Source organism: Limulus polyphemus, unplaced genomic scaffold, assembly GCF_000517525.1.
Source record: "Limulus polyphemus unplaced genomic scaffold, Limulus_polyphemus-2.1.2 Scaffold8944, whole genome shotgun sequence".
In the NCBI taxonomy this organism is placed as follows: domain Eukaryota; kingdom Metazoa; phylum Arthropoda; class Merostomata; order Xiphosura; family Limulidae; genus Limulus; species Limulus polyphemus.
In genome coordinates, this window is record NW_013674554.1 from 1 (window position 1) to 12,328 (window position 12,328).

At 33.5% G+C, this 12,328-nt stretch overlaps 1 protein-coding gene across 1 annotated transcript; it reads left to right on the plus strand.

Annotated features, from left to right (window-relative positions):
* The first annotated feature begins 5,886 nt into the window (after nucleotides 1-5,886).
* On the plus strand, nucleotides 5,887-7,916 carry LOC106475658 (insulin-like growth factor-binding protein complex acid labile subunit). Its single transcript, XM_013936337.2, has one exon. It carries the CDS (start codon nucleotides 5,887-5,889, stop codon nucleotides 7,648-7,650), a length of 1,764 nt encoding a protein of 587 aa, XP_013791791.1. The 3' UTR covers nucleotides 7,651-7,916.
* Nucleotides 7,917-12,328: the final 4,412 nt, after the last annotated feature.

Here is a 12,328-nt window from a genome sequence, read left to right on the forward strand (position 1 = left end):
GTAACAGACCAGATTAGTGAGTTGCTTTAAAACACGTTTTAATATGCAGAAAGTCACTAAAGAATGAGAACAGATGTAACAGACCAGATTAGTGAGTTGCTTTAAAACACGTTTTAATATGCAGAAAGTCACTAAAAAATGAGAAGAGATGTAACTGACCAAATTAGTGAGTTGCTTTAAAACACGTTTTAATATGCAGAAAGTCACTAAAGAATGAGAGGAGATGTAACTGACCAAATTAGTGAGTTGCTTTAAAACACGTTTTAATATGCAGAAAGTCACTAGAGAATGAGAAGAGATGTAACTGACCAAATTAGTGAGTTGCTTTAAAACACGTTTTAATATGCAGAAAGTCACTAAAGAATGAGAAGAGATGTAACTGACCAAACTAGTGAGTTGCTTTAAAACCCCTTTTAATATGCAGAAAGTCACTAAAGAATGAGAAGAGATGTAACTGACCAAATTAGTGAGTTGCTTTAAAACCCCTTTTAATATGCAGCGTGTGCAATTTCATCCTCTTGCTTACGAAAACATACGTTGAACGGATATTTAAGTGTTAGTTGCTGGATTATTTACCTATTGTTTTCGTTCTAAGTTTAAATATATTGCTTTAACATAATATTTGTTAATACACTGATTATTTTGTGCCTTTTAAATTAATTTCTTTCAATAAAACGGATTTGGTTATTTAAATCGAAGAAACGTGAGAGATAAATGCTGTTCTCCAGTCTAGATGTTAAAGCTTTCTTCAGAATATGATGTTCTTGTTGTAGTTAAGCGAACATAGAAAATCTAATTATCCTTACCTTGAAGTGACTTATTGCGTATCTGACGGTCTCGCTTTCTTTGATTTACATTCGTAAGTTCATTTTGTTAGAAATTGACGCGGGTCTGAAACTTGGCGGGTAAGACTTGATAGGCTAAAATTCAATATACCCAGAGGAAAAGCTCTAACTATGTTTCCGCTTATTCCAAGTTAGTTCATTCTGTTGGCAACACTTCAGTTTCCCTGGTAACAGAATTCCTATAATATTTTGCTACTAAACGTCCCTTAGCATCTTCGCAAAAATATATAAAAAAACAAGAACATTCAATCCTGATAATTGAAACTATATTGAACATCATAAATCTACAAAATTTGTCGCTGCAATTTGGTTTTACCGAACATTTTACAATATTATAATTTAACATTTCATAGCTTCATATAAACTCAAAGATACTTTATAATGACTAAATGCTGGAAAATAAAACTTATACTTTATACAGTATTTGGCATTTTCGGTAAAGTATTTTGAAATTGAAATACTGAAAAAGACTCTTAATAAGCTCTTCATATAAAACATAGCTGTAGATTATGGAAAACAGTTTTCTCGTGATACGTCACTTTTATATCAGTTACTTTTCTTTAACTTCGTTAGTTAATCTATAGTGTTTTAATCAAATGATGGCAAATCATTTTTAAACGTGTCATCTTTATGTGTCACCAGTTTTATAAACGCGTCAATGTTGGTTTCTTTGTGAAATTTCATGCTACTATCCGGGCTACAGATCGAAAGGTCTAACTATCCAGCCTGTAATATGCTACTGAACACACTTCGGAATTTCAGCTGTGGGCTTGTTACGAAAATGACAGTCATTCCCGCCATTTATTTAAAAGTAGCTTTGTAGGCGGCGAATGCTACTGATTGGGTTTCCACCATCTGGTCAGCAGTTTCTAAATTAAGAACAGCTGTGACTGAACCTTCGAGTCTTTGCCCTAGCTGTTTATTCTATATGTTACATAAGGCGCCGTTCAGGTTGAAAATACCAAACGTTATGATCCTAGACACTAGTGTTATATTATTACGGTTTACTGCTGATATCCCTATGGGGATTAGTTTTATCTTAGTACGTGGTAATGTTGTTATCCATCTATCTATTTTCATGTCGATGTCGTCAGGAACATCAGTGATATCATCCCCTTGCTTGTCCACAATTGATTGTAAAAGAAGGCAAGTTAATTAATTAATTGATTTGTATAATTAAATAAACTGAACAGTAATCTAGTTTATAGAGTTAATTTGTTTCTCGCTTTGTATTATTTAATCTAGTTGCTATACCTTGTTTATATTGAAGTTAACAGTTGACACGACGATTAAAAAACTGAGAGTTGACACTACGACTAAAAAACTGAGAGTTGACACTACGACTAAAAAACTGAGTGTCAACTCTCAGTTTTTAGTCGTCGTGTCAACTCTCAGTTTTTTAGTCGTCGTGTCAACTCTCAGTTTTTAGTCGTCGTGTCAACTCTCAGTTTTTTAGTCGTCGTGTCAACTCGACGACTAAAAAACTGAGAGTTGACACGACGACTAGCAAACTAGTTTGCTAGTCGTAGTGTCAACTCTCAGTTTGCTAGTCGTAGTGTCAACTCTCAACAGTTGAAACTACGACTAGCAAACTTAAACCAGCACTACGATTATATAGTTTCGGTTCACAATACAACTATAAGGCTTATCTGACACTAAGACTGTCAAACTTATAGTTGACACTATAATTAATTATATAGAACACAAACCATACTATAATTGCGTGTTTTATGTACATATTTTGATGCACTTAATCAGTGTTATACGTAACTTGTTATATAGGATCTAAGACGAGAACTGGTGATAGGCAGCAAGCCAATAAGTCCGCGAATTACTCATGTTATATTCTTCACAAAAAAACTTGTGGCCGCACCTTTTCTTGACTTTTCCTTTGCCGATATTTTTGATAAAAGAAACGAGCGGCAAAAGCCTCGACTTGTTTTTTGTTTTATCCCGCTTTTCTAAAGTGGACACAAGAGGCTTAATCTACTTTTCTCTCCAGACGTAACTGGTTCAATCAATCGAATAAAAAGGAACAAATCAACCTAGAATAAGCATATTGGAATTCTTGTTTATAAATAGAAAGAGAAAATAAAAGTGTAAATAAATAAATGTATGTTCTTGGGATATTATATTTGGAACAACTGTGATGACATTATGAAGACTCTTGTTCTCGCATTGTGCACAAAATATCATTTTCAATAATAAGTACTTTCAAAACCAACACAAAATTAAATCTAAGAATCAATGGGCTAGAGCTTTCGACTAAATATACGCTTTGCAACGCGCCTCCCAGTGGCACAGCCGTAAGTCTGTAGGTTTATAACACTAAAACCGGGTTTCGATATCCACGATGGGCAGAGCATAGACAGCCAATTATGTAGGTTTGCGCTTAACAACGAACAAACAAACGCAGTGCTCAAAAGACGACAATGATGCAATTGTCATGTAGTGGTGATAATTTCACAAATATATATAAATTCACTTTAGGAGTATTCTTGCGACTGAGAATGTTCTAGAAATATTCATTTTATGTAGTATTACAAAAGTCAAAATGGGTATATATATATATATTTTAAATAAGTCATCGAATTAACGATCTTTCTGTCTGTAATTATTAGCAAAATTGTCACCACATCTTATTAGCCAGGATAGTGTTGAAAAGTGTTTGTACATTTCTAAGCGCCCCAGTTCTCAGAATCTACCCCTTCTCTCCTCCCCCAGAAAGAAAGAGAGTGGGAAACGTCTCACTGTTTCGTTCTGAAATTATCATCATATTAATAAAATGTTATTATCAATATCAACAGAAAGTGAGTGGGAAACGTCTCACTGTTTCGTCCTGAAATTATCATCATATTAATAAAATGTTATTATCAATATAAACAGAAAGAGAAACACTAAAAGACAATCAGCGGTAGAATCATATTTTATGTTATGTTTGTGGAGTAATAATAATCTACGTAAAGGTAATTAATTGCCATTAAAACTTTATGTAAGATATTCGCCCTCTTGTCTTTTAGCGTCAGTAATCTCGGTAGCAGGGTTTGGTGACCAATAAATTATGTGATTCTTTTCCATTTCTCCCTTGCCTTTCATCAGTTGCCCAATTTCATACCATGTAATTAGCGTTTCATTGTTGGTTGTCAGGAGCTACTGGAGAGAACATCAATTCTTGGTAAGAGGTGATCGTGTGATTAATGAATAGTTTTCCCCTTTGCGCTGTAGAGTCGATATGAATCTTTTAGTGCTAGAGAAACTGATGTTATAAAATTAAATGGCACAAACAGGTTTTTTAATGTTTTCGTACATTTCTTGCCACGCTACTTAAATTATGAACCTCTAATAAAATTCTTATTTTTTAATTCACAAAATAAGATTAGCTATTCTAGTTTAAAACTAGTATGTTGTTTTATTTTGTATCCGCGCACGTTATATAAAGGACAACATACAGTAATGTTTAAACGTAATAAATAAAATCGAAATTCCAAAAATGTAGATATTTACAGATTAAAAAACTTTTCGAAATTGGAGTTTGATTATAATTTTAACCAATCCACGTTTTAATATTCCTTCACTGAAAGTAGGCGTTAAAATAAATAATATCTGATACATACATAACATAAGTCTTATAATTTGTATGGTTCTAGTTATGTTTTTGTCTTTAAGTGAGATTCAATTTATTAGAAGGTGACAAGTCATTTCAATAACACTAACTGAAAATATGTAAGTTCAATGACAATGAAAGAATTATTTTATCGTATTTCTACAGGATGTATTAATACTAGTGAGTAATGAATATTTCTCAAGGTGTGAATAATTAGCAAGGGTAATGTATAGTCGTTAAAAGTAACATGCGTCCAAAATGAGGTTAAAAAGTAAACATTTAACTTACAGAAAAGTGTAAAACTGACAAAAAATAGTGTATAACTATCAAGTGTACTGTGAAACTACCAAATATAGTATAGAGCTGCCAAATGTAATACAATGATGTTGTTAATCTACCAAAATTATTTTAGTTACCTAGTGCGAAACAGTTAGCTGTACTGTATAGCTACAGAGTGTAGTTTGAAAATACTAGATATAGTATATAACTGCCAAACGTAATTCAAAAGTACTAAAGCTATAGCACACACCAACAATAGTGTGAAATACTAAATGTATTACTACCAATAATAATATAACACTATCGAAGTTATTACTACCAATAATAGTATAACACTATCGAAGTTATTACTACCAACAATAGTATGAAGCTATCAAAGTTATTACTACCAACAATAGTATGAAACTATCAAAGTTATTACTACCAACAATAGTGTGAAATACTAAATTTATTACTAACAATAGTGCGAAACTACCAAAGTTATCGTAGTTACCAACGGAAGTGCAAAACTATGAAAAGTAATATGTAGCTACTAGAGGTAGTGTGAAACTACCAAAAATACAAACAACAAAAAATACTGTGTGACTACCAAGCACGATGTGAAACAACAAAAAATAGTAATTTGTTAATAAAAGTGGAATTAAACCATCGAAAATTGTATGAAATATTCATTTCTGTAACTTAAACGTCACTCTATGTCAAATTATTCGGTAATATTAAACACAACCACTCTCATTATAATACCACACAACTTTTGAAAGATATTAGTTTTAATTTTAAGTTAACTAAATATTCTAACGATCTTTGAAAGAGTCGAGTTTACATGTATCTTCCAATAATTCTGTTGAAAAAAATACATTCATAACTTATTAATGAAATTCGTACAACGTATTTTGTTCGTAAACAATGCTCTATTCAGCGGTAATTATGTTTTCTTATTCAGATAAAAATGTTAAATGAATCTCGTGAAATATATAATTTATAAGTGTTTATAACTTCAGAAGTTATTTTTTATTATTATTCTAATACATATTTGTAGATTTTTATATGTTTGATAAAAACATTATAATTATTTGTGTTTATTTTTTTTTCATTCCAGGTTACAGATATATTCAGCCAAAAAAAATCAACTTTAATAATAAAACACACACATCAATAATGGGAATAAGTACGGCCTTTCTTATTCTGATGGTAACGATTATGACTAGGTCCGAGGGTAAATGTCCAGTAGATTGTACGTGCCAGATTGTGACTAACCGTAAGACGGTGGCCTGCAATAAAGGAGGGATGACTGAAATCCCGATAAACTACATGGACTTAGATACACAAGTTCTAATAGTGACTTCTCCTCCAGAAAACCCCAACTTTTTGACCATTGGCCGAATCTTCCTGCATTTCTCTTACTTGGAGGAAGTTTACCTCACTAACTCTCATGTCCCAGCCATAGGAGACAGTTCTTTTTGGCCTGGAAGACGAATAAAGATATTGCAACTTAGTTCCAATAATATCACCCTATTACATGACCAGGACTTTAACGGACTCACCAATTTAGAGGTATTAGATATATCTGATAACAAAATCTTCGCCACTCCTTCTGCTCCTTTCAGATTTCTTACGAACTTAAAGTCGTTGTCCTTAGCAAGGAATCGCCTCAACAGGCTAGTTCCAAGGTTCTTTTACATGCTTAAAAAGTTGGAAAAACTTGATCTCAGTGGAAATCCTTTGAAAGAATTAGATCCAGAAAATCTCAAGGATCTTCGTCCTCTTAAAGTCTTACGTTTGGCAGACTGTGAGTTAATGTCCTTACACTCTCTGGTTTACCAACACCTTCCCAACATTCAAGAACTTGATCTTCGAAATAATAACTTCTTTTCTCTTGCTCCTGAAGAATTCCGACACCTTAAAAGCCTCCAAATTTTGCGTCTCGATGGTAACGTTTTAAGTGAAATCCGCGAAAAAACATTTGGAGGCCATAAATTCAAAATATTAGGGTTATCCAGAAACAATATCGTCAAGTTTCTGCCTTGTTCGTTTTGTAACACAAGCGTGAAAAATTTAGACGTAAGTCATAATCGCTTGTCATCTTTAACCACGGATGTGCTGGCTATGGTAAGTAACTCGCTGGAAACTTTTGATTTGGGGTTTAATCCCCTGGATATTTATACTGTGCTTACTACCGTGAGTGTTTTAACTCGACTGACGAATCTGTCGCTGGCTGGGATGAATATCGATAAGCTCCTTCCAGATACATTTAACAAAAATCCAGATTTACGATACTTAAACTTGTCCCACAACAGTATTCCAGGAATCCCAGATGAGTTTCTTCAGCCACTAGTTAACATAGAAATTCTTGATCTTTCACACAATAAGTTACAAGAACTGAGTTTCGAGATATTATCAACTTTAAACAACACTCTAAGCCTACAGAAGTTTGTCCTTCATTCCAATACGTGGCGCTGTCTTGAGTGTAACGTAGGTCCACTTCTAGAATATTTCAACCAGTCTGACTTGTACGAAAAAATCTGTCAGCATAAATCCGACTGTTTAAGATGTACCACGCCTCTCAAGTTGTTTGGAAGAGGATTGATGAGCCTGCATAAAGAAGAACTAGAACGGTGTGCTATATCCTTTCCCCAGTCGCACGTGGGAGCGAACGCCTCGAAAGTAGGAACAATCACTGCTGTGGTAATCATAATAATTTTAGTACTCATCATTATATCAGCGATTATGATCTACAAACGGCAAAGCGCCGATTACTACACGTATGAGCAAGAAAGGATGGAGGTTACTGCCTACGATAATATTGCAGTCGTCGATAAAAATGGAGGACTTCAAATGGATATGATCCAGGACAGCATTTCGTCGTCCAATACAAGATGTGAAGAAACTAGAGCGAAACATCAAGTGAACAGTATCACATGATTCCTCTCTTCTTTTTGTTTTACACAGAGTACAGTGATATTTCCGCATAGCTTGGATTATGAGGAGACATAGTTCGTCAGTGTCTGTTTATTGGCAACAAAAGGGATAGTAGCGAAAGAAAAAAAACCTGTTTGACGGAGAAAAAAACAAAAAGATAGCTATAAATTTTTTTTACCAGATCAGCGAGTGATTCACTGGTTATATCCGATATGGATTTAAAAGTGCGAAGTACAGTAACTCATAACGTAACCAGTCAATTAAATACTAACAGGAAATGGTCCGTCATTATATTATATTGTATAGAAATATTGAAATTTTGGTAAAAGGTATACTTTTATTGATTATTTCATTAATAATGAAATAATTCATTAATGAATTTGACCTTATAGCTTCGATATAACTCACATAACTATTGACTATATTTCCATATTTTGATTCATGTGGTCTCTCGAACTATAGAAGAAGTGACATCTTATAGCAGTCTTTTGGTTAGTAGTATTTAATTATATATATATATATATATATATACATGTATATGGTGAAGACATAAAACATTCCATAAAATTGTAGTTCTTGTCAAAGTTGCATTTATCTTTTATTGTATTTTTATATGTATGTAAATGTAACATGATTTTGTTTATTGCGCTAGACAGACATCTCAGGTAAATCTTTAACACAAAGAGTTTTAACTTAATAAAGTTGTAATCTGATCCGCCTTTAGTATATTTTATATTCACAAAACTTCCAGTTCTAATAAAAGCAGAACAGTTGAATCAACAGAAAAAAATTATGATCCCTTTTTTCGAAACATATATTTTTATTGTAAACAATCCCATCGCAAAACTGATGTAAAGTTTAGAGAAGTCAAACATGTGCGGAAAAAATAGGTAAATATAAAATATACTACTGAAGCTTCTGAAAATTTAGAGACCAACACAATATTTGTGTTCTCTTAAAGAATTATGTCATAAAATAAGTTAGTGCCAATATTGGCTTCTTAAGTTATATCAATTTACGTAATTAATAGATTCAGTTGACAATAACAATGTTCCAAATCTTAATTAGCTCTAAACAAACAATGTTGTTGTTTTTCTAAACAATATAGTTATTTCTAAATGAAAGAAGAAAATGTCAGCTAAAACACTAATGTATAGTAGTTCATAATAAACTGATTTTTATTTAGGAATTTCAATCCAAGAGCCGTATTCTGGTTTAGTTTTGCATTTTGTAAATTTATTAATAGTAATCGCAAAATAATTTTGGATTGTAGAAAAAAATGTCTTACGGTTCATTGTGATCTTTTATTTCATGAATGTATGTGATAGTGTCTATCTTTGTGATTCTAAAAGTTTTTGTTTTGTTTTTAGTGTTAGAATGCTCATGTGTGGCATTGTGGCTCAGTATGATATTTTGTAGGTCAAGGGCATAGTTTGAGTACCAACCGTTAGGATTTGTTTTTGACGCGCTTGTAGACTGGATTATGTCAAAATGGAACAAAAATCACGAGATATTTATGCACAAACCGGACTGAAGCCGTACCGCTGGAATTTGTTCTCGCTTATTACTTGTGTTATAGAGTGTTTAGTGGAGTGTAATAAGGGTGAACTTTGTATAATGGTTGAACTTCTCCTTATCAGAACCATTAAAAGCATCCGAAAACAAACCACCTCCAGTCTTCTCGTAGTATTTAATGGAACAGATGTTGTCTAACAAAGAATGTTATTCCTATATCAGAAGAAGGATCTGATAACAGTTCAAACTTGAAAGTCAGACATTGAGTGGTTTTTCTAAAGCTTCCTGTTCTTGTATAACTCGTGGGTATGCAAAACAGGTTCTGTAGAAATAGAATATTGCATCTTTCTCTACTACGTTTTTCTTCCACTATCATTGCAACTCTTACTCTTCGAAAAACGCTCCAAGTTGCTAAACCATTATGTTTTATTCAGTAGTTTAGGGTTCAAGTAGTCTTATCTCCGTTGTAGGGTTTAGAACATTTCCACACATGTTTAGAGTAAGCATGATCGCACGATATATTTTTCCTGAAATAATCCATGTCGACCATGGGTTTTGCATTTTATTAATCTTAAATTTTGTCTATATGAAGCTGGTTGTTCAATAAAACCATAAAAGAAATGACTCATTTTATTGCTGAAAAGAGAACAACATTTTATCCCCAATTTTTTACTTCTGTAACAAATGGTACACGAAGTTTCGTAAACCATAGATTTATGAATTAGAATATTTACCTTAAACCTACTATTTTTTACGATTCTTTCGGTTGTAAACTGTGATAAAAATATTCATTAATTAATTTTCTTGAGAAAAATTTCACTTGAAAAAATGTAACGCTACACATTTTAAAAGGTTTGTTATGAATTTCGCGCAAAGCTACACGAGGGCAATCTGCGCTAGTCGTCCATAATTTAGCATTGTAAGACTAGAGGGAAGGCAGCTAGTCATCACCACCCACCGCCAACTCTTGGTCTACTCTTTTACCAGCGAATAGTGGGATTGAACGTCATATTATACGTTTCTTTGTCTATTTAATATTTATGAGGAAGGATTGTTTTGTTCGGTAAAACTTTTTTATTAAAGTTTTGTTACACAGTTCAATTTCGGTTTAGGAAAAATAATTTGTAATCAATAAGGTGACTCGGAAAAAATCAAGAAATTACTAATCTGGACCAACAAAAGAAAATAGAATCTAAAACTAAAGAAAAAAAATGGAACGTATGTGTTATGCCTAATAGATATCATCAATATCTATAGTTGTCAAATATTTATTCTAGTTTTAGAAACAGGCCAAAAACTTCCTTCTTTTCGTAAACCATTCAGAGAAGAAAAAATCTTTTTTCCCGTCTTCGTTCGTTTGTTTTACTTTAGCAGGAAGCTATACAATGTGCTAAATGCGCTATTCCCGCCACAGGGATTGAACTTCGAATTTCCACGTTATAAGTCCTCAAGCTTACTGCTGAGTCATCGAGGGGTATATTAAATTGTTCGTATTGAAGTTCTTAATATTTTCCATAGATTATGTCGTACGTCTAAAATTTTAAAATAGACCACTTAATTTTTTTTTATTCTCAAAGGTCAGAAGTCTCGAAAAATGCTTAAATACTTAATCCATCATTTATTTAAATGCATACTTATTTATGGCCCAAAAAACCTGATTAGAAAAAACGCAGTGTAGCTACAACTCGTTATTCCATAAAAGTTTATTTAGTCATCTGAGAATGAATATTCTGCCTTTCATCCGAGTTTTTTCTTTGTTTGTTTGTTTCTTTTTACTAGTTAGTTAGTTCAGGAATAATATTTGCGACTCGGGTAATTAACAAGTGAGATTCGTAACATAAAAATCTGGACCTTTTACTCACGTGTATAATTATTCTTATTACTGTCTGACATTAATTACTGCCCCCCCCCCCAATGGCACAGCGGATTGTCTGTGGACTTACAACGCTAGAAACCGGATTTCGATACCCGTGGTGGGCAGAGCACAGATAGCCTATTGTGAAGCTTTGTGCATAAATTCAAAACAAACAAATAAACATTAGTTACTTACTCTGGAAACTAGCTGGAGGCCCGGCATGGCCAGATGGGGACGTTATAATGTGACGGTCAATGCCACTATTCGTTGGCAAAATAGTAGCCCAAGAGTTGGCAGTGGGTGATGATGACTAGCTGCCTTCCCTCTAGTCTTTCACTGGTGAATTAGGGACGGCTAGCACAGATAGCTCTTGTGCAGCTTTGTGCGAAATTCAAAACAAAGAAACAAGCAGGAGTACTTTACTTAATTTTAAACTGTTTTTGTATTCTTGGTATTTGTTTTTTTTGTTGTTGTTCTTTTTCTACAACCTTTTCAATTTCATACGCAAATAAAACGCTGGGGATCATGCGCTAACATTCAGGAAACATTGAGTAAATTTCATTTTTACTTTTCGGATTTTTTATTTCTTTTATTAATTCGGGATTTTTTTTTATAAAGTTCCATTCTTTAATTGTGATTAGGAAAAAACATGAAACATCCTCCCACCCCTTCTTTCGGTAACGGCCCGGCATGTCCAGGTGGTTAGGGCGCTCGATTCGCAATCTGCCGTGTGGGCGTTATAATGTGACGGTCAGTCCCACTGTTCGTTGGTAAAAGAGTAGCACGAGAGTTGACGGTGGGTGGTGATGACTAGCTAGCTGCCTTCCCTCTTGTCTTGCACTGCTAAATTAGGGACGGCTAGCGCAGATAACCCTCGTGTAGCTTTGCGCGAATTTCATCACAAACAAACCTTTCGGTACTTAGCGGTAAGCTTGCTGGCTTATAACGCTAACAACTGGGGGTTAGATAATTGCTTTAGCCACGGCGCAGGTAGCCCATTCTGTAGCCTTGCGCTATAAAACAAAGAAATCTACTGGAAGCTGCTTTAAAAGTCAGTAGTTGGAAGAATATTGATTCTAAAAAAAAAAATAATAATCAAACGGTTTTAAATACTTTTGTTTTGTTTTTGCACAAACTAAGTAGAAGTGAACATCCTTAATGGTGAATGTTTTTTTCCTATAAAACTACTTTACGTTGTGCTCGAAAACTAGAACCTTTAGAGTTTAGAAAAATAGCAGAAAGAAATTCAGTATTTTTTGATTATCTCAGAAAGACACCAGAGGCTGGAATTACCGTCTGTCGAACTTGTAT